General features: G+C 39.4%; 1 protein-coding gene across 1 annotated transcript in view; it reads right to left on the bottom strand.

The window, feature by feature from the left end:
- Nucleotides 1-23120, bottom strand: part of PNPase (polyribonucleotide nucleotidyltransferase 1) — a 132427-nt gene extending 109307 nt beyond the window's left edge. Inside the window, exons 1-4 of the mRNA XM_053770381.2 lie at nucleotides 22875-23120; nucleotides 19777-20024; nucleotides 19161-19274; nucleotides 2520-2681 (exon numbers count right to left, since the gene is read on the bottom strand). Coding sequence (XP_053626356.2) covers nucleotides 2520-2681; nucleotides 19161-19274; nucleotides 19777-20024; nucleotides 22875-23002 — 652 coding nt within the window. The 5' untranslated portion in view covers nucleotides 23003-23120. The remainder of the gene's footprint in view (nucleotides 1-2519; nucleotides 2682-19160; nucleotides 19275-19776; nucleotides 20025-22874) is intronic.
- Between the last annotated feature and the right edge of the window lie 1210 nt (nucleotides 23121-24330).

Raw genomic sequence — 24330 nt, 5'->3', positions numbered from 1 at the left:
ATATATCGAGGATACGTTCTGCCCACCGCTGAAGAAGCCCTTGGTGGGCTGAACAGTTTCTCAATTAATGTCTTAATACCCACATATGTGTCTTAGGCTATGAGTCTGTTATGCCTAGTTCATATATTACATCCACATCCATAGAGGTACTTAATGTGAATGCTGTCTACTTGGAAAACAAAAGCATGAAACAAGTGGTGGTGTATTAGTGTCCTCTGCACAGGCACATCATATAAGATTATCTTTCAAGACTTAATCACTTCAAGCATAAGCCATATTTCATTTGAACAAGAGATGCAGAACCCTTCAATATATACTGAAAGATAAAGTAAACACTAAGATCACAGCAGAGTCAAACCTTTATATTTGCAACTTACTTAATTTACTTTGCCTTGATTATCCAATACACATGCCAAATGATGAACACCCTTAAGGCACTGAAGTCAATCACACTTTGCTTGAAAGTCAAACATTCTGATTATTCTCTTCTTGCAAACTTCTTAGGTTAGAGAAACACTAAACAATAATTTCAAGACAACTGAAACGTTAAGCTTACACAATTTTTTTTTTCTAACACATTGGCCATTTCCCACCAAGGCAGGGTGACCCAAAAAGAAAGAAAAAACTTTCATCATCATTCAACAAAAAAATATATATTATATAACAGAAAACCCTGCCATTCTCCCAATTCTGAATCCTAAAGAATGTGAACAAAATTATTTTTACACAAAACCTTTACCGTTAATGGCTATGTTTACAAGGAAGACTAATAAATCCTTACCCTTAACCCCTTCAGGGTCCAAGGCCCAAATCTGAAGTGGTGCCCCAGTGTCCAAGAATTTTCAAAAAAAAAAATTTTTTTTTTTTCTTATGAAATGGTAAAGAATCTTTTTGTGAAGGTAATAAAACAAAAAGTACGAAATTTGATGGAAAATTGACGAAATTATGCTCTCGCGAATTTTGATGTGTCAGCGATATTTGCGAATCAGCGATTTTGGCGACTTTGACTCCCATTTTAGGCCAATTCCATTATTCCAGTCAACCAAATTCTTAGCTATTTTACTAGTATTACTTCTATTCTATCGATTGAGCACAAGAAATAGCCAAGTCAACTGTTTCAACTACAAAATAAAGTGATCGGAAATTGTTAATTTGGCCAATTTAACACAAAGTTCAAAATATTCCAATTTCAAAATAGGGTCCAGAATAAACAATGTAGGTATTTCTAGAACTAAGCTAACATTTCCTCTGTTCATTAGTTACGTTTTGAGGCTTTACAAATAAATTCCATTTTGATTTTTTATTCACATAATGAATTTTTATTCACACCAAACAACAGAAGATTTACTGTTATGCAATACTGTAATAATTGTATAAATATCATCACCATATTTGCGAATGTATATTAGATCCACCAGCTGGCGTGTATTAGACGTGTGAGGTCGTTTGTTTACTCTTGAATATCGGCAAAAATTTAACATTTCCGCTACTTTGAGCTCAGTTTCAAGCCATTTCCAGTGCTAAAACCAATCAAAATCATCTCAATTTCTCTAATATGTCTTCCATTCTATCAAATGAGACCAAGAAATCGCAAATACAACCATAAAAAACATACGAAAAACACTGCAAAGTCGGTTTTAATCGAAAAATCATGATTTCAGTTTTTTTTCTCTCATTATACACAGTGTGCTGCAGGATCTGTTTTATGTGGTGCACACATACCACATAGATGTATTCTCTCATATCTAGGCCCAAATGTGCCACTCACAGTTTATCAGAGTGAGCTGAGCTCATGACATAGATCTGCGGTTTGGACCCTGAACGTAAAGCCGTAGATCTACGGGACAGACCCTGAAAGGGTTAACCAGGAGCCTCTCAGTAAGGTATAGTATGTTTACTGCCAGCAATAAAGATACCTAGTGCTGCATGTGTGTCTTCCTCATCAAGAAGTCAGTACTGCATGCCTATAATGAGGTAAAGTACTACTGAGTGGGTAGGTAAAATTGCTAAATGCATCCTCTTTTCCTTAAAGTATTACAGGTGAATTCCTGTATATGTAATTTCCTTAAGGTCTATCCACACACACACTGACTGACAAATGCATTATGACCTATAAACTTTGCTTTTATTCAGTAAATTCCAACCAGGGTAATTTGTAAACAGTGGAATGTACAGTGCCTGCACTCTGAAGGAAAATGTGGATGTTAGAGTGTGGAGGGTCATCTGAACTGTGATGTCAGTGCTCTTCTAGCAAGACAGTGATTGAATGAGTGACAATGAAAGTTTTTCATTCTTTGTCGGGTCACCCTACCTTGGTGGGAGGCAGCAATAAACACTGGTACAAACAAACCCACATGGAAATAATAAAACCCAAGATGAATACTGGAACTACATACAGTACTCTACTTGGGCTTCAGTGTGAGAACGAAATATACAGTATTCCTTGTATCTTATTTTACTGTCTCCAGGTGGGGATGCTTTGTGACAGGCTTGCACATTTGATTAATTTTGAAACTTACCAATAAGCTTACGTTCAGCACCACTAATAACTAGATTGAGGGAACTCTTGGACAATTCTCGTCGGGTGGGTTGGATAATTACCTCTCCATCAATTAATCCTACACGCACTGACCCTACTGGACCCATCCATGGAATATCTGATACTGCTAGTGCTGCAGAGGCTGAAAATAAGCAGGAAAATGTAGTTATACTATTATATTAAAAATGTTACTTTTGTTCATGCTTTAGTGGTAAATTAGTATTGTACCATTATTATTGTGTATGTGTATTTATGTGACATTATGGGTCATACAGTGAAATATTTGGTGGAAACTCAATCCTTTGTCTCTTAAGATAGCACAATAGGTTGCTTAAATTTATAAATCTAGGGATGGTTAAAAAAAATAAGGACTGTCTGAGGAATGATTAGAAGGAAGCGTAGATGTTCACTTGGAGGGGAAGGCCATGTAGCGATGGGGGGGTGGGGTTGAAGGCAGCAGATGCCCTTCCATAGAACAAGCATCTGTCAAGGAAAAGCAACCACAGTGATGACTTGCTTATCCCATGTCCATTCCTTGACCCTCCCCCACCTCCTAAAAAAGTTTCAGTAGATGTCAGTGAGAGAGGAGATACAATAAATATTGAAAGATGATAAAATGTTTGGCAGGCAAATGTGAACATGTTAAATTTATGAGAGCCAGCAAGTGGCCTTAGTCATCTGAAATAGTTATAGTGTGAGCATAGTAACAGCTATGAAAGGAGTTGGCAAAGCATTTTAGTCAAAACTAAATTTTGGAGGTAGGATGTAAAATTTTTAAGTCAGTCTGTATTTACCTGAACAGATTAAAGAGAAAAAAAAGTTAGGATAAGCGTGTTTTCTTCTCTGAGTTATTCTTTAGTGGGAAACAGCCAATGTATACAAAAAATAAAATATACAAGTACAGTGGACTCCCAAGTTTCATAAGCCTCGCGCTTCGTGAATTTCGACTTTCGGCAACTTTTTTCATTAAAATAAAGCCTCGCAGTTCATGATTTGTCTCGTGATTTGTCCGTCATACGAAATGCGTCCGTGCGTACACAAAGGCTCCCACACATCGTTCAGGAGTCAGTGTGACACTGCCTGTGGACATGTTCATACGATACATTTCATAATAATCTGTTCTTTTTTGTGCTTGCAACTGCTAAATAAGCCACCAAGGGCTCAAAGAAAGCTTCTAGTGCCAGCCCTTTATTTATTTATTTATTTATTTACAATTTGAGCATACATACAGAGGTACAAAAAATACAGATAAGAGCAGCATGCCAAAGCCACTTATACTATGCATAGCATTTCGGGCTGGCTTAAAATTAACTAAGCAATGATGAAATCAGTGATAATACATTATTGTTAACAGATAACTATAAAGCACAAATGAGTATTACAAAGACAGGTCATATTTATTTTTTTATTTATTTGTTTATGGTTTATGGTTGCATGCATTGTTGTACATTCAGTCGTATGGAGTATTCTGTTAGGTAGTGTATTTAAAAAATAATAAAGTTAGATTGGGTTTTAGGTTTAACATTTATGTGATATAATTGTGAGAAACATTTAAGATATACAATTTATAAGGTTCAGTTATTCAGTATTTATTTGGTTTTGGGTGAGTAAGTGATCTTTGAGAAGAGACTTGAATTTATAAACAGGTAGTGTTTCTTTTATATTTACAGGTAATGAATTCCAGATTTTAGGGCCTTTTATGTGCATTGAGTTTTTGCATAGTGTGAGATGGACACGAGGAACATCAAAGAGTGATCTGTGCCTTGTGTTATGGTCATGTGTTCTGTTGAGGTTGGCAAGGAGATGTCTGGTAAAGAAGGTGAGAAACATGACAGAATTAAAGGAAGAACACACCAGCCAGGGTACTTCCCCACAAACACGATTTTATTTTAGTGGGACTTGCACATGAGTGAATAGAATTATCAAAGCTTATTGCTTGGGCAGCATTGAAAATTGGGTTGAACAAATATTGTTAGTGGGATGGTTTGTGAAGGACCTGCCTAGTATGGGTCAACAGGTCTGCTGCAGTGTTCCTGCTTTCTTATGTTCTAATGTACACGAGTAAGGGTACTTTCCCACACAAATGAGCCAGGGTACTTCCCCCCACACACGATTTGATCTGAGTGGGACTTGCGCATGAGTGAATAGAATTATCAAAGCTTATTTCTTACCTGGATTACCTGGAGGTTATTCCAGGGATCAACGCCCCCATGGCCTGGTCCATGACCAGGCCTCCCGATGGATCAGGGCCTGATCAACCAGGCTGTTACTGCTGGCTGCACACAGTCCAACGAACGAGCCACAGCCCGGCTGATCTGGCACTGACTTTAGGTATCTGTCCAGCTCTCTCTTGAAGGCAGCCAGGGGTTTATTGGCAATTCCCCTAATGCTTGATGGGAGGCTGTTGAACAGTCTTGGGCCCCAGACACTTATGGTGTTCTCCCTTAGTGTACCAATGGCGCCCCTACTTTTTATTGGGGGCATTTTGCATCGCCTGCCCAGTCTTTTACTTTCGTAGGGAGTGATTTCTGTGTGCAGATTTGGGACCATTCCTTCCAAGATTTTCCAAGTGTAGATTATGATATATCTCTCCCTCCTGCGTTCCAACGAGTACAAGTCAAGTGCTTCCAAGCGTTCCCAGTAGTTAAGGTGCTTGACAGAACTTATACGTGCAGTAAAGGATCTCTGTACACTCTCTAGATCTGCGATTTCACCTGCTTTGAATGGAGATGTTAATGTACAGCAGTATTCCAGCCTAAAGAGAACAAGTGATTTGAAAAGGATCATCATTGGCTTGGCATCTCTCATTTTGAATGTTCTCATTATCCATCCTATCATTTTCTTTGCACGTGCGATCGTGGCACTGTTGTGATCCTTGAAAGTGAGATCCTCAGACATTACTACTCCCAGGTCCCTTACATTATTTTTCCGCTCTATTGTATGGCCAGAGTCTGTAGTACATATACTCTGTTCAGTTATTATCTCCTCCAGTTTTCCATAACGGAGTAGTTGGAATTTGTCCTCATTGAACATCATATTGTTTACCGTTGCCCACTGGAAAACTTTGTTTATATCTTCTTGGAGGTTAACCGCATCCTCAGCAGATGACAGCCTCATGCAGATCCTAGTATCATCCGCAAAGGATGATACGGTGCTGTGATGTATATCTCTGTCTATGTCTGATATGAGGATAAGGAATAAGATGGGGGCGAGTACTGTGCCTTGTGGAACAGAGCTCTTCACTATGGCAGCCTCCGATTTAACTCTGTTGACCACTACTCTTTGTGTTCGATTTGTTAGGAAGTTGAAGATCCATCTCCCCACTTTCCCAGTTATTCCTTTAGCATGTATTTTATGGGCTATTACACCATGATCACATTTGTCAAATGCTTTTGCAATGTCTGTGCATATTACATCTGCATTCTGATTTTCTTCCAGTGCATCCAAGGCCATATCATAGTGATCCAGTAGTTGTGAGAGGCAGGAGCGACCTGCCCTGAACCCATGTTGCCCTGGATTGTGCAGATTTTGGGAATCCAGGTGATTTGCAACCCTGCTTCTTAGCACTCTTTCAAAGATTTTTATGATGTGGGACGTCAGAGCTATTGGTCTATAGTTCTTAGCTAATGCTTTGCTGCCACCTTTATGGAGTGGGGCTATATCCGTTGTTTTAAGTGACTGTGGAATTTCACCCATGTCCAAGCTCCTCCTCCATAGTGTACTTAGGGCACGCGAGAGGGTTTTCTTGCAGTTCTTAATGAAAACAGAGTTCCACGAGTCTGGGCCCGGGGCTGAGTGCATGGGCATGTTGTCACGGCTTTTTCGAAATCTATCGGAGTTAGGGTAATGTCAGAAATCTGGCATACATTTATGGAGTTTTGAGGCTCATTCATGAAGAAATCATTTGGGTCGTCGATCCTCAGACCGATTAGTGGTTCACTAAACACAGAGTCGTACTGGGATTTCAATATTTCATTCATTTCCTTGTTGTCATCTGTGTAAGTCCCATCCTGTCTGAGTAAGGGCCCGATACTAGATGTGGTATTTGCCTTGTTTTTGGCATATGAAAAGAAATATTTTGAATTTCTTTCAATTTCACTAATAGCTTTAAGCTCCTCCTGTCTCTCCTGGTTCCTGTAAGAGTCTTTTAACTTAAGTTCGATAGTTTCCACTTCCCTGGTCAGTGCCTCCTTTCGTGTATCAGATATTCTAGCACTCCTGAGGAGCTCAGTGACTCTTCGTCGTCTTCTGTAGAGGGAGCGTCTTTCTCTCTCTAGTTTACTCCTGCTCTTCTTCTTTCTTAGGGGAATATGCCTAGAATATGCTTCGGCTGCCAGGAAGTTGATCCTTTCAAGGCACTGGTTTGGATCCATGTCATTTAAGACATCTTCCCAACATGTTTCGTTTAGGACATGGTTTAACTGGTCCCAGTTGATGTTCTTGTTGTTGAAGTTGTATTTTGTGAAGATACCTTCACAGGTACATGCATTCTGCTGATCAGGACCCCTATGCATGTACGTCTGGACTTCGATTAGGTTGTGATCGGAATTAGTTGTTTTTGATATTCTTATGTCTCTTATCAGGTCCTCATTATTTGTGAAGATAAGGTCAAGTGTGTTTGTGTTTTCTAGTCTTGTTAACTCCACTATCTGCTGGCTTAAGGTGTGTTTTTCGCAGAGACTTAGTAGCTCATGTGTGTGTGACCTTTCATCTGAGCTACCTCTGGGGATTGTTTCAGCTATAATATTATTTGCTACATTCTTCCATTTTGTATGCCTTAGGTTGAAATCACCAAGCATTGAAAATTGGGTCGGGCAAATATTCTGTTAGTGGGATGGTTTGTGAAGGACCTGCCTAGTATGGGCCAACAGGTCTGCTGCAGTGTTCCTGCTTTCTTATAAGAACATAAGAAAGGAGGAACACTGCAGCAGGCCTGTTGGCCCATACTAGGCAGGTCCTTCACAATTCATCCCACTAACAAAACATTTGCCCAACCTAATTTTCAATGCCACCCAAGAAATAAGCTCTGATAACTCTATTTACACAGAATTCTTCCTCCGTAAGCCATGCGTGTCGTAGGAGGTGACTAAAATGCCGGGAGCAATGGGCTAGTAACCCCTTCTCCTGTATATATTACTAAATGTACAAGGAGAAACTTTCATTTCTCCTCTTGGGCCACCCTGCCTCGGTGGGTAAGGCCGGTGTGTTGAAAGAAGAAAGAATTCTATCCACTTGTAGGTAGTAGGCTGGTAGACAGCAACCACCCAAGGAGGTACTACTGTCCTGCCAAGTGAGTGTAAAATGGAATCCTGTAATTGTTTTACATGATTGTAGGATTGCTGGTGTCTTTTTTCTGTCTCTTAAACATGCAAAATTTCAGGTATAATTTCCTACTTCTACTTACACTTAGGTCACACTGCACATACATGTACAAGCACATATATACACACCCCTCTGGGTTTTCTTCTATTTTCTTTCTAGTTCTTGTTCTTGTTTATTTCCTCTTATCTCCATGGGGAAGTGGAACAGAATTCTTCCTCCGTGAGCCATGCGTGTTGTAAGAGGCAACTAAAATGCTGGGAGCAAGAGTATAAATTACTAAATTTAAAAAGAGAAACTTTCGTTTTTCTTTTTGGACCACCCTGCCTTGGTGGGATACGGCCGGTTTGTTGAAAAAAAAAAAAAAAAACTATCCACTCTCATATGCAAGTTCCACTCAAATCCAACCCCTCTCACTCATGTATTTATCCAACCTAAATTTGAAACTACCCAAGGTTTTAGCTTCAATAACTCAACTAGGTAGACTGTTCCACTCATCAACTACCCTATTTCCAAACCAATACTTTCCTATATCCTTTCTAAATCTAAACTTGTCTAATTTGAATCCATTACTGTGGGTTCTCTCTTGGAGAGATATCCTCAAGACCTTATTTATATCCCCTTTATTAATACCCATCTTCCACTTATACACTTCGATTATGTCTCCCCTCATTCTTCGTCTAACAAGCGAATGTAATTAAAGGGTCTTCAATCTTTCTTCATAAGGAAGATTTCTAATGCTATGTATTAATTTAGTCATTCTACAATTTTTTTTTTTTCAACAAGTTGGCCGTCTCCCACCAAGGCAGGGTGACCCAAAAAGAAAGAAAATCCCCAAAAAGAAAATACTTTCATCATCATTCGACACTTTCACCTCACTCACACATAATCACTGTTTTTGCAGAGGTGCTCAGAATACAACAGTTTAGAAGCATATACGTATAAAGATACACAACATATCCCTCCAAACTGCTATGTATTAATTTAATCATTCTAACGAATTTATGTCCATTCTGTAATATGGAGACCAGAACCGAGTTGCATAATCTAGGTGAGGCCTAACTAATGATATATAAAGCTGTAATATAACCGCTGAACTTCTGTTGCTTACACTTCTTGACATAAATCCCAGTAATCTGTTTGCCTTATTATGTACGCTTAGGCATTGCTCTCTTGGTTTAGGGTTATTGTTTATCATAACCCCCAAGTCCTTTTGGCAATCTGTATGGCTAAGTTCTACATTATTTAACTTATAAGTGCTAGGATTATGGACACTCATGAGCTTCAGAACCTTGCATTTATCTACATTGAACTACATCTGCCACTTTTCTGATCAGGTATTGAGTTTGTCTAAATCCTCCTGAATTCCCTGATATCTACGTTTGAATCAATTATCCTATCTATCTTCGTGTCATCGGCGAATTTACTCATTTCACTAGTAATTCCCTCATCAAGATCATTGATATATATTATATATAACAATGGGCCCAAGACTGATCCCTGTGGAACGCCACTTGTTACAGATCCCCACTCGGATTTAACCCCATTTATGGACACTCTTTGCTTCCTGTCTGTGAGCCATGACCTGATCCATGAGAGCACTTATCCCTCAATGCCATGAGCTGCCACTTTCTTTAACGGTCTTTGGTGCAGAACTCTATCAAAAGCCTTACTAAAATCTAAGTAAATAATATCAAATTCTTTATCGTGATCAACAGCCTCAAAAGCTGGGGTACTTCCCCACACAAACCAGCCAGGGTACTTCCCCATACACCAGCCAGGGTACTTCCCCACACAAACCAGCCAGGGTACTCCCCACACACACACATGATTTGATTTGAGTAGGACTTGTGCATGAGTGAATAGAATTATCAAAGCTTATTGCTTGGGCAGCATTGAAAATTGGGTTGGGCAAATATCCTGTTAGTGGGATGGTTTGTGAAGGACCTGCCTAGTATGGGCCAACAGGTCTGTTGCAGTGTTCCTGCTTTCTTATGTTTGATACACCAACAAGAGTCTTCAATAAAGGTAAGTATAATGTTATTATTGTTTTATACTTGATTTCTCTTTCTTTTCTGTATGTATATCTACATATCTTTCTTTCTTTCAACACACCGGCCGTATCCCACCAAGGCAGGGTGGCCCAAAAAGAAAAACGAAAGTTTCTCTTTTAAATTTAGTAATTTGTACGGGAGAAGAGGTTATTAGCCCCTTGCTCCCAGCATTTTAGTCACCTCTTACAACACGCATGGCTTACAGGAAGAATTCTGTTCCACTTCCCCATGGAGATAAGAGGAAATAAACAAGAACTAGAAAGAAAATAGAAGAATACCCAGAGGGGTGTGTATATATATGCTTGTACATGTATGTGTAGTGTGACCTAAGTGCAAGTAGAAGTAGCAAGACATACCTGAAATCTTGCATGTTTATGAGACAGACAAAAGACACCAGCAACCCTACCATCACGTAAAACAATTACAGGTTTTCGTTGTACGCTCACTTGGCAGGACGGTAGTACCTCTCTGGGCGGTTGCTGTTTACCAACCTACTACCTAGGAAATCTACATCTATTTATTTATTTATTTATTATCACACTGGCCGATTCCCACCAAGGCAGGGTGGCCTGAAAAAGAAAAACTTTCACCATCATTTACTCCATCACTGTCTTGCCGGAAGGGTGCTTTACACTACAGTTTTTAAACTGCAACATTAACACCCCTCCTTCAGAGTGCAGGCACTGTACTTCCCATCTCCAGGACTCAAGTCCGGCCTGCTGGTTTCCCTGAACATCTTCATATATGTTACTTTGCTCACACTCCAACAGCACGTCAAGTATTAAAAACCATTTGTCTCCATTCAAGGAGGGGTGTTAATGTTGCAGTTTAAAAACTGTAGTGTAAAGCACCCTTCTGGCAAGACAGTGATGGAGTGAATGATGGTGAAAGTTTTTCTTTTTTGGGCCACCCTGCCTTGGTGGGAATCGGCCAGTGTGATAATAATAATAATTGTCTCCATTCACTCCTATCAAACACGCTCACGCATGCCTGCTGGAAGTCCAAGCCCCTTGCACACAAAACCTCCTTTACCCCCTCCCTCCAACCTTTCCTAGGCCGACCCCTACCCCGCCTTCCTTCCACTACAGACTGATACACTCTTGAAGTCACTCTGTTTCGCTCCATTCTCTCTACATGTCCAAACCACCTCAACAACCCTTCCTCAGCCCTCTGGACAACAGTTTTGGTAATCCCGCACCTCCTCCTAACTTCCAAACTAAGAATTCTCTGCATTATATTCACACCACACATTGCCCTCAGACATGACATCTCCACTGCCTCCAGCCTTCTCCTCACTGCAACATTCATCACCCATGCTTCACACCCATACAAGAGTGTTGGTAAAACTATACTCTCATACATTCCCCTCTTTGCCTCCAAGGACAAAGTTCTTTGTCTCCACAGACTCCTAAGTGCACCACTCACCCTTTTCCCCTCATCAATTCTATGATTCACCTCATCTTTCATAGACCCATCCGCTGACACATCCACTCCCAAATATCTGAATACATTCACCTCCTCCATACTCTCTCCCTCCAATCTGATATCCAATCTTTCATCACCTAATATTTTTGTTATCCTCATAACCTTACTCTTTCCTGTATTCACTTTTAATTTTCTTCTTTTGCACACCCTACCAAATTCATCCACCAATCTCTGCAAATTCTCTTCAGAATCTCCCAAGAGCACAGTGTCATCAGCAAAGAGCAACTGTGACAACTCCCACTTTATGTGTGATTCTTTATCTTTTAACTCCACGCCTCTTGCCAAAACCCTCGCATTTACTTCTCTTACAACCCCATCTATAAATATATTAAACAACCATGGTGACATCACACATCCTTGTCTAAGGCCTACTTTTACTGGGAAATAATTTCCCTCTTTCCTACATACTCTAACTTGAGCCTCACTATCCTCGTAAAAACTCTTCACTGCTTTCAGTAACCTACCTCCTACACCATACACCTGCAACATCTGCCACATTGCCCCCCTATCCACCCTGTCATACGCCTTTTCCAAATCCATAAATGCCACAAAGGCCTCTTTAGCCTTATCTAAATACTGTTCACTTATATGTTTCACTGTAAACACCTGGTCCACACACCCCCTACCTTTCCTAAAGCCTCCTTGTTCATCTGCTATCCTATTCTCCGTCTTACTCTTAATTCTTTTAATAATAACTCTACCATACACTTTACCAGGTATACTCAACAGACTTATCCCCCTATAATTTTTGCACTCTCTTTTGTCCCCTTTGCCTTTATACAAAGGAACTATGCACGCCACTGCCAATCCCTAGGTACCTTACCCTCTTCCATACATTTATTAAATAATTGCACCAACCACTCCAAAACTATATCCCCACCTGCTTTTAACATTTCTATCTTTATTCCATCAATCCCAGCTGCCTTATGCCCTTTCATTCTACCAACTGCCTCACGAACTTCCCCCACACTCACAACTGGCTCTTCCTCACTCCTACAAGATGTTATTCCTCCTTGCCCTATACACGAAATCACAGCTTCCCTATCTTCATCAACATTTAACAATTCCTCAAAATATTCCCTCTATCTTCCCAATACCTCTAACTCTCCATTTAATAACTCTCCTCTCCTATTTTTAACTGACAAATCCATTTGTTCTCTAGGCTTTCTTAACTTGTTAATCTCACTCCAAAACTTTTTCTTATTTTCAACAAAATTTGTTGATAACATCTCACCCACTCTCTCATTTGCTCTCTTTTTTACATTGCTTCACCACTCTCTTAACCTCTCTCTTTTTCTCCATATACTCTTCCCTCCTTGCATCACTTCTACTTTGTAAAAACTTCTCATATGCTAACTTTTTCTCCCTTACTACTCTCTTTACATCATCATTCCACCAATCGCTCCTCTTCCCTCCCGCACCCACTTTCCTGTAACCACAAACTTCTGCTGAACACTCTAACATTACATTTTTAAACCTACCCCATACCTCTTCGACCCCATTGCCTATGCTCTCATTAGCCCATCTATCCTCCAATAGCTGTTTATATCTTACCCTAACTGCCTCCTCTTTTAGTTTATAAACCTTCACCACTCTCTTCCCTGATGCTTCTATTCTCCTTGTATCCCATCTACCTTTTACTCTCAGTGTAGCTACAACTAGAAAGTGATCTGATATATCTGTGGCCCCTCTATAAACATGTACATCCTGAAGTCTACTCAACAGTCTTTTATCTACCAATACATAATCCAACAAACTACTGTCATTTCGCCCCACATCATATCTTGTATACTTATTTATCCTCTTTTTCTTAAAATATGTATTACCTATAACTAAACCCCTTTCTATACAAAGTTCAATCAAAGGGCTCCCATTATCATTTACACCTGGCACCCCAAACTTACCTACCACACCCTCTCTAAAAGTTTCTCCTACTTTAGCATTCAGATCCCCTACCACAATTACTCTCTCACTTGGTTCAAAGGCTCCTATACATTCACTTAACATCTCCCAAAATCTTTCTCTCTCCTCTACATTCCTCTCTTCTCCAGGTGCATACACGCTTATTATGACCCACTTTTCGCATCCAACCTTTACTTTAATCCACATAATTCTTGAATTTACACATTCATATTCTCTTTTCTCCATCCATAACTGATCCTTCAACATTACTGCTTATTTTTGTTAATACTTATTTTTGTTAATACTTTTGGGTGTCTGGAACGGATTAATTGGATTTACATTAATTTTTATGGGGAAAATGGTTTCGAGTTTAGTGAATTTCGATTTTTGGCAGACTCTCTGGAACGGATTAATCATGAAACTTGGGGGTCCAATGTACATAATAGCCTCTATTTTGCTGGCATGAAAGGAAGAATTAAAAATGGTTATCCTAACAACTGTAGCAAGATGATTAAATGGGGGGAAAAAAAAAACTCACGAAATCGTAATGACACGATTGCAAACAAACCATACCATGGGTGGGGTTTGAACCTGCGGTCAGAGAGTCTCAAAACTCCAGACCGTCATGGTAGCCACTGGACCAGCTAGCTTCAATAAGGTTCGTCCAACTAGGTATATTTCTACACCATAGGAAGGTTAGCATAGGCACCACTGTGACCACAAATGCAAGTTTTTACATACAAATCTCCCGCTAGCATGGCCATGACGAACTCTAGTTCAAGTCCCCTCAAAGCCGTCAACATAACTCGCGAAATTGTAATGACACGATTGCAAACAAACCATACCACAGATGGGGTTTGAACCCGCAGTCAGAGAGTCTCAAAAGTAAAAGACAAAAAGCTACAAACAGATAAAAATAACATACAGTGGACCTCCAGTTTTCATAATTAATCCATTCCAGAGAGAGTGACTAAACCCAAATCTGACGAATTCCGAATTAATTTTCCCCATGAGAAATACATGTAATGGAAATCCAATTAATCCGTTTCAGATACCCAAAAGTATTAACAAAAAATGTTTTCTACATGAAATATACATTTACCTACACAGAAAACAATGATACATGAAGAATAAAACAATAATAACATCACACTTACCTTTATTGAAGACATGGTGATGTATGGAAGACGGGAGGAGGGGAGAGGATGGAGGAGTTTACAATTGTTTGAAAGAGGAATCCCCTTCCATAAAGACTTCAGGTGCCAAGTCCTTATCCTGGGTTATTTCCCTTCTTTGTTTTTTAATGCCACTAGGACCAGCTTGAGAGTCAGTGGACCCTTGTTGCTCAAAAAAGTGTTCCAGAGAGGTCTGTTTCTGGCATATGTTAGGAATTGTTTTGGGAGACAGGACAAGATACAGTGGACCCTTGAATTTTGTGATTAATCCGTTCCAGAGAGTCCACCAAAATTCAAAATTCACGATTTTCAAAACCATTTTCCCCATAAGAAATAATGTAAATCAAATTAATCCATTCCAGACACCCAAATGTATAAAAAAAATATTTTTTTTACATTAAATGTACATTTATCCACAAGGAAAACAATGAGACATGAAGAACAAAACAATAATAACTTGACACTTATCTTTATTGAAGAACTGTTGATGTGTGGAGGATGGGAGAGGATGGAAGAGTTACTAGTGTTTGGAAGGGGAATCCTCTTCCATAAAGACTTCAGGTACCAAGTCCTTTCCTGGGGTTACTTCCCTTCGTTGTTTTTTAATGCAACTAGGACCAGCTTGAGAGTCATTGGACCCCTGTTGCTCAAAAAATTATTCCAGAAAAGTCTGTTTCTGGTGATTCTTTAAAATTTGCTTAAGATGAGACAAGACATTGTCATTGAACATGTCACATACATGGCCTGCAACAGCTTTGTCAGGGTGATGTTCCTCAACAATTTTTTCCATCCAAGTCCACATTGCACACATCTCCTTAATCTCTGAAGAAAGCAACTTCTTCCCACTCTCTTCCTCCTCCTTTGAAGCAATTTCCTGAGCTGTGGTCTGTTGCTGTTGCAGATTAAGGTCTAGCAGCTCTTCACTGGTTAGCTCTTCATTGTGGTCCTCCACCAATTCTTCCACATCCTTGCCACTAATCTCCAACCCCATGGATTTCTCCAATATCACAATAGATTCCACAACTGGCATAGGGTCCTCAGAGTCTGTCTCAAACTCTTCAAAATCTTTGCCGAGGACACATTCTGGCCATAATTTTCTCCAAGCAGAGTTCATCATCCTGGAAGTCACTCCCTGCGAAGTCTTACCTAAAAGGTTTATGCAGTGGAGGATATTGAGGTGATCTTTCCAGAAATCTCTTAGAGTTTTTTGAAGTTTGAAATGATCTGCTGGTCCATGGGCTGGAGGAGAAAAGTGGTATTAAACTCCTTCATCATTTGCTCTTCCAAGTCTGGAGGATAAGCCATTTGCTCTTCCAAGTCTGGAGGATGAGCAGGAGCATTTTCCATTACCAGGAGGCACTTGAGTTTCAATGTATTTTCCAGGAGGTATTTCTTTACACTGGGGCCAAACACTTCATTGAACCAATCAAGGAAAATGTCCCTCATGACCCATTCCTTACTGTTAGCCTTCCACATCACACACAAATTAGGCTTGGTGACACTGTTTTTCTTGAACACTCTGGGATTTTCAGAGTGATACACCAGTAAAGGCTTCACTTTGAAATCCCCACTAGCATTACCACCCAACAAGAGGGTTAGCCTGTCTTTCATAGGCTTGTGTCCTGGCAGTGCCTTTTCCTCCTGTGTGATGTAGGTCCTCTTTGGCATTTTCTTCCAAAAGAGGCCTGTTTCACCACAACTGCCACTTGTTGGGGGACGAATCCTTCAGCCTCTACATAGTCCTTGAATTCACTTATGAATTTTTCAGTCGCATATTTGTCTGAATTGGCAGCCCCACAATGCCTTACAACATTGTGTATGCCACTTCTATTCTTGAAATTTTCGAACCAGCCTTTGCAGGCCTTGAATTCACCTACATTAGCACTTGTTCCAGGCCTTTTCTTTATAAGATCGTCATGCAACTCCCTTGCCTTTTCGCAAATTATCGACTGTGTAACACTACCTCCTGCTAACTCTTTTTGTTTGATCCACACCAGCAACAACTTCTCAACATCTCTGATTATTTGCGATCTCATTTTCGTTAGCATATTCAACCCTTTTGCAACATCAGCTTCCTTGATTTCCTTTTTCTTCACCATGATGGAAGTGATGGTTGAATAGGTCTTCCTGTACATCCTGGAAAGCTCCGCCACACGCACTCCACTTTCATATTATTCTATGATCTTTTTCTTTACTTCAATCATGTTTCTCACAATCTTTACCAAAGGGCTGGCACTAAGAGCTTTCTTTGGGCCCATGGTGGCTTATTTAGCAATTGCAAGCACTAAAACAAATGAAATATATTAAGAAATGTATCGTATAAATGTGTGAGGTGATCGTCACTCGCCGAGATACAATGCCAGACACTGAATGGTGTTTGTGTGCCCACGGTGGCTGGAAGGCCGCTTGGACGTGTTTCATATGACCACCAATTTCTCAGCCAAATCACGAAAATCAAGCCAATATTATGACGAAAAAAGTCGCCGATTTCCAAAGTTCACGATATTCAAGGGGGACGAAATTCAAGGGTTCACTGTAGTCCTTCAACATGACACTAATATCAGCTCTATGGCTTATTGATCTTGCACAATACATCTAATATTAATAAACAATATTAATAACATAGAAACATGATATATACTCTAGAATGAATAAAATATGGCATTAAGAATGTCACAAGTGGTGGTGTGTTGTTTGTTGTTGGGTGTATAAGGGCCACTAAAAGATAAGCCTTACATAGTGGTGGTGAAGGCGGCAGCAAGAGGCAGCAGAGGCGGCAGTGTTACCAGTAGCCCTATATACCTCCAACAACAATGGAGGAGTCAGTTTCGTACTGTCCTTTTTCTATTGATTAATCGCTTAACTTACTTGCTACACCATTAACCCTTTGAGGGTCGACAGGCCCTCTCAGAAACTCGTTCTCAGGGTCGGCCAAATTTAAAAAAAAAAAAAATATTTTCTCTTATGAAAAGATAGAGAATCTTTTCCCGATCATAAAGACACCAAAAGTTTGAAATTTGATAGAAAACTTACGGAATTATGCTCTCGCAAAGTTAGCGGTCTCGGCGATGTTTACGCATCGGCGATTTTGCCCACTTTGAGCCCCATTTTCGGCCAATTTCACTGTACTAGTCGACAAAAAACATGAATATTTCGCTAGAACTCCATTTTTTCTATCGAATGGGTGCAAGAAACCACTCATTTATGAAATTCAACTATCCAGTACAGTGGTCAGAATTTAGTAATTTTGCCAATTTCACACAAATTTCAAAAGATGCCAATTTCCGAATAGGGTCCAGAATAAACAAGAAAGACATTCCTGGCACTAAAATGACATTTCCTCTGGTCATTAGTCACGTCTCAAGGCCCCTCTTATATTCTTTTGCTTTCCACTTTGAATTTTTATTTTCACAAAAAATATAAGATTTACTGTTATGCAGACTACTGCATTAGTGTAAAAAATGGTATAAATATTATTAGTGCACTTGTGAAAGAATATTAGACTCACCAGTTGACGTGTATTGCACGCTTGGCACGATTTGTTTACTTTTGAAGTTTGGTAAAAATCGAACATTTCTGCTACTTTGAGCTCAATTTCAAGGCACCTTTCTTTGTAAAACCAGTCAAAATCATCTCAATTTCTGTAATATGTCTTCCATTCTATAAAATGAGACCAAGAAAACTAGAATACAACAATAAATACCATACGAAAATACACTGCAAAGTCGCTGATTTATTAAAAAAAAATGGTCCTAGATTTGAGGCCGCTAGAATTTATGAGTACTAGTACGTCAAAAACCCCTACGCGTAAGACGTACTAGTACGACGAAAACCCTCAAAGGGTTAATGCTACATTTTATCGCTGGCTGGAGCTATAGCCTTTATCAACTCCTGCTGTTTTAGTACTGTACATATTGCAGAATCACTGAAAAAGGCACATTCTCCCCTCTCTCTCAGCCCTTTAACAAAGGGCTGGCTGACACTATGAACTTTCTTTGGGCCCATGGTGGTTTATTTAGCAGCTGCAAGCACTAAAAAGAATAGAATACAAAATATATCGTATGAATGCATGGGATCATCCTCACTGGCTGATAAACAATGGCACATTGGCTGTAAATGGTGTGTCGGACCGCTCGGACTGCGCAGACAAATACCGAGTCCAATGATGATCACCAAGCCAATATTTTGACGAAAAAACTTTACTTATTCTGAATATTATGAATTCCGATGACGACATAATCTGGGGGTCCACTGTACAAAGCGTACTGTATACAGTCTCTCCTCACTTAACGATGGAGTTCCGTTCCTAAGACCACGTCGGTAAACAAATTCATCACTAAGCAAGGAGCATACTATACTGGTAGTGGGTTTGTGACAATCATCTCTGATAGTGTTTTAATGTTACCTTTGCACCATTTATAACATCTTTAGTAAACTGTATTTTTAAATCTTTATACAATAGAGTACTGTATATTGTAATAAACAGAATAGAGGAAATCAGCTCTAATATACAGTATTTAGGTATGCATACTGGTCAGAGAGCCCGTCGTAAGTCCGAGTCATCGGTAAACGAGTATGTCGCTAAGTGAGGAGACGCTCTATGTAGAAAGAAGCTGAAGCTCCATTTACATGTCATATATAATTGTATACCAACTACATGAAACATATCTGGTCTTGACACTGTACCTGCATTGATGCTAACAACATCTGGATCATAAAGACCATCCACTGCAAGAAGTTGACACGAGAGATGGGTATCACCACAGTAGCCCACAGGAAACAATGGACGAACAGAGCGATCTGTGTAATTGATCAAGTCAGAACTTTGCACACGAGTCGACTCTTTATTTTACACATTTTTAATTTTATATTTATCAGGAAAATAATTTTTTTAACTACAATTCTTTATTAAGAATTAAAAGAGGGGAATATAACCATGTGTTAGATTTTGGCTTTTCAGTTACATTTAATTACACTGTATTTTAATTACAGTATAGCAGAATACAGTATTGGCTTTAAAATATTATTGACGATGCTTTCTGTAATAAGGATCATAACCCGTAAGTTTAGTTGTAATAGGTGAAAATTTAAAATTTTGATGAAATAGTTAAAAACTTGGAATCTTTGGAAACATCAATCAGTGAAGAATTCCTTTTCCAATCGTCTTCAAACTTGTGTAATACAGTACAAGAGCCATATTTTTGTCAGTAACAGTAAAGTGCAATAAGACAGGAAATTTGCCACTGATGTAGAACACAAGAATTTTGCAGCAATATTTAATACCAAGAGAAAATAAACACACCAATAATTCTACTAGTTAGGACTTCCTTCTCAGTTGGTGCAAGCTCTCTTCGCAAATAATTAGAAGGAATACGGCCGGCAGCAGCATATTTTTGTCGGTAATCCACTGTGAGAGGCATAAACCCTGGGAAGGGTCCAGACCGAGGTTTACTCACAGCAGTGATAAGGACTGAAGTATCGCCTAGTTTAGCAACTGCAGCACCATCTGCTAAACGAGCATATTCTCCAGTCTCTATGTACATTGTCCTCCTGTAAAAATTATTATTAAGTTGAGAACTAATAATCAACAAACATGTACTGCAATTGAAAACATCATTTTTAATAACATGGGTTGGCATACAGAAATTTTTGCCACTTCCAAACAGAGTTATCTACTGAAATCCAATGGCTGAAGAAAATATGATCAAGGAAAATTAAAATTAGCCTTTATGCTTGAATGATATTTACAATAAGAATAATTTAGTAATTTTTTTTTTACTTTATTGACAGTACACACAGGGAGAAAGATGATTTATACAAGGGTCTCTATATGGGTTTGTTGAAAAAAAAAAAAAGACTCAACAGAGGTGAAATAATTAATACAGGTTTTTGACCAGGGATAACAAGAAGTTTCCAGATACAAATGCAGTTCTGATGAATAACAGCCAGTCCAGCAAGTGTTGCTGTGGAAACAAAGGAATATACTTTGCTTTCATATTCTGGTTCAGATAATCACAATGGAAAATGATGACAGCCTCAGGAAAAACGAGACAAAATTTGGAGCAAATTCAATCTACTCCGACATGCAGCTTTCAGAGAGTTATGCAATGTATTCATGATATACGGCAATCAAAGAAGCATCAGTTAGGAATTTATATAAAAGTTTAGCAAGACAGAACAGAAGAACCATACAGAGAGACACAGCACTTGATGGAGCGTGATATCACCCAACCAAAAGTATAGTCAGAGCCACACAGTACCAACCCCCACAAGAAGATACCTGAGGGGTGGGAGGAATAAAATCCCTTTAAGAATTGTGCCCATGGGAATTTTGAACCCCAAATTTAATTTAATTTATATTAATTTTATATACTACAATGTATTATGATTGTACAGTATTATCTAATTATTATATAGTAAGCATTCTTATAAAGCTCCTCTACAGTGAGATATATTGTAAATGCAACTGAAAAAGTTCATGTACAATAAAGGTCTTTCCATGTGCTATTCAATTTTGAATGTACAGCCTTACAAATTTATTAACTTTTTTCACTAAGGTATTTAAGGAGGTAGATCATGGTAATGAATATGATATTGTGTATATGGACTTCAGTAAGGCTTTTGATAGAGTCCCACATCAGAGACTATTGAGGAAAATTAAGGCACACGGAATAGGAGAAATTTTTTCCTGGGTAGAGGCATGGCTGACAAATAGGCAGCAGAGAGTTTGCATAAATGGGGAGAAATCAGAATGGGGGCACGTCACAAACGGTGTTCCACAGGGGTCAGTGTTGGTCCTGTTGTTGTTCACAATTTACATAAATGACATAGATAAGGGAATAAATAGTGACATAAGCAAATTTGCTGATGACACCAAAATAGGCCGTCCAATTCATTCTAATGAGGACACTAGAGCACTCCAGGATGATTTGAATAGACTGATGCAATGGTTGGAGAAGTGGTAGATGCAGTTTAATACTGACAAATGCAAAGTTCTGAATGTTGGACAGGTAAATAACCATGCCACATTTTTTTTTTTTTTCAACAAGTCGGCCGTCTCCCACCGAGGCAGGGTGACCCAAAAAAGAAAGAAAATCCCCAAAAAGAAAATACTTTCATCATCATTCAACACTTTCACCACACTCGCACATTATCACTGTTTTTGCAGAGGTGCTCAGAATACAACAGTCTAGAAGCATACACATATAAAGATACACAACATATCCCTCCAAACTGCCAATATCCCAAACCCCTCCTTTAAAGTGCAGGCATTGTACTTCCCATTTCCAGGACTCAAGTCCGACTATATAACTATAAACTAAACTATAAACTATAAACTAAATAATGTAAATCTTAATATTACTGATTGTGAAAAGGATTTAGGAGTTCTGGTTAGCAGTAATCTGAAACCAAGACAACAATGCATTAGTGTTCGCAATAAAATTAACAGAATTCTTGGCTTTATATCAAGAAGTATAAATAATAGAAGTTCTTCAACTCTATATATCTTTGGTTAGGCCTCATTTAGATTATGCTGCACAGTTTTGGTTACTGTATTACAGAATGGATATCTTCCCTATGAGGATAGACTGAGGGCCCTGAACTTGCACTCTCTAGAAAGGCGCAGAATTAGGGGAGATATGATTGAGGTGTATAAATGGAAAATAGGAATAAAGGGGATGTAAATAGGGTGCTAAAAATATCTAGCCTAGACAGGACTCGCAGCAATGGCTTTAACTTGGAAAAATTCAGATTCAGGAAGGATATAGGAAAGCACTGGTTTGGTAATAGAGTTGTGGATGAGTGGAACAAACTAAACTCCCAAATACCATCATAGAAGCTAAAAAGTTGTGTAGTTTTAAAAATAGCTTATACATATACATGAGTGGGTGTGGGTGGGTGTGAGTTGGACCTGACTAGCCTGTGTTAGTAGGTCAGATGCCATGTTCCTCCCTTAAGAGAATGTGACCTGACCTGACTAGGTTGGGTCAGCGGCATAAGCCAGGAGGTGACTTGGGCCTGCCTCGCATGGGCCAGTAGGCCTACTGCAGTGCTCCTTGTTCCTTATGATCTTATGTGGGTTGCATCCTGGGGAGAATTAGAGGACCCCAGTGGATATAAGACACAACCCTCAATGACATCCTGACTTTATTGGATTATCACTTGTTACTAACCCTTCAGGTCAATAATCAGAACAAAATATATTCTTCCTCATATTCCCTGGATCAAGAGCCCTTCACCGGCACCAAGGCACTCATAAAAGAACGTAAATAACACAACTGGTAGATGGTCGAGCTACAACCTGACACGAGTCAATATAACAGTATAAATATGGTTGTCTAATATTTTAAGAGTATTATTGGTACCATTATAATTAACAATAAAATTACCCTCATTTACCCATTAGAGAATTCTGCCCGAGTTTCAAACTTATCATAATGACGAGCACAAGTTGATATACATCTGTACTGTCTTGTATATTTTAATGTTCTCCAAGACTTGGTAAATTGTCTATAAACTTTATGCATTGTGACTGCTGTAACAAAGTGATGTTGTTTGTTAGTTTGTTCTTTGTTGGGTTTATCTCAGCCACAAGCAGTGTGTTGTTGTTGTTGTTGGGTTGTAGGGCTGCGACGGTCCCAGCACCGGGAGAACTCGCTGCTGTCAGTAAGTTTATTTAGACACAGGTACAGGGGTCCCTGGACTGTTTTCACCTATATGTGGTTGCAGGGGTCGATTCACAGCTCCTGGCTCAATCTCTCTGCTGGTCTCTACTAGGTTCACTCTCTCCCGGTTACAAGAGACCCCGATGATAATAAGTCACTTTGACTTTTTTTTTTGGGTTATCCCAGGTTCTCTACACATATGTTGCTATGTGTGATAATCTATGTAAATGTATTTGTGTATACCTGAATAAACTTATTTATGAATTCAGCGGTGAATGCTGGGCATGGTGGGTAACGCTCTAGCTTCACACGGTAAGGGTCTGTGTTGGATTCCCAGCGAGGGTAGAAACATTGGGCGTGTTTCTTTACACCGGTTGTCTATGTTCCCCATCAGTAAAATGGTTACCTGGGTGTTAGTGGACTGGTGTGGGTCGCATCCTGGGACACTGACCTAATTTGCCCGAAATGCTGAGCATAACAAGTGGCTTTCTATATAGTTTACCTGGAGAGAGTTCCGGGGGTTAACGCCCCCGCGGCCCGGTCTGTGACCAGGCCTCATGGTGGATCAGGGCCTGATTAACCAGGCTGTTACTGCTGGCTGCACGCAATCCAACGTACGAACCACAGCCTGGCTAGTCAAGTACCGACTTTTGGTGCTTGTCCAGTGCCTGCTTGGTGTTTAGTCAAATCAGATCAAATCAAATCAAGTTTATTCTCCATAAGGATTACAATGCTGAGTTTACAGAATTTGGATATTGTGTGGTTTACATGTTTTAAAATACTAATTACAGAGGGGGCCACTAGGACACCTAGCATGGCTAGGCATTTCGGGCAGACTTAGATTAATTCTTAACTTTAAAATATTACAAATTATGAGGTAAGTTGGTATTATGGCTAAGTGACTAGTTTGTGAGTTTAGCAATGTGAATGCTTTTGTTTTCGCACAATACATAGTTTCAGTATTGGAGTATCACAGGCTAACTTATGACTAGTTAGGATTCATTATTTTAAGATTAAGATTAATATTTCTGTTTATGGTCAAATGGGTGAGTGAGTGTAAGTGTGAACCACCGGGTGGTATTCGTGTAATTAGTTGACAGGGTGTATCAGGGAGATAAGATGTTTTCTGATGGTAGTTTTGAAGGTGATGAATGTGTCTGCAGTTCTAGAGTTCTCAGGTAGGGTGTTCC

This window comes from Cherax quadricarinatus, chromosome 4 (assembly GCF_038502225.1).
Source record: "Cherax quadricarinatus isolate ZL_2023a chromosome 4, ASM3850222v1, whole genome shotgun sequence".
Classification (NCBI taxonomy): domain Eukaryota; kingdom Metazoa; phylum Arthropoda; class Malacostraca; order Decapoda; family Parastacidae; genus Cherax; species Cherax quadricarinatus.
This window is presented reverse-complemented; position numbering and strand designations above follow the sequence as displayed.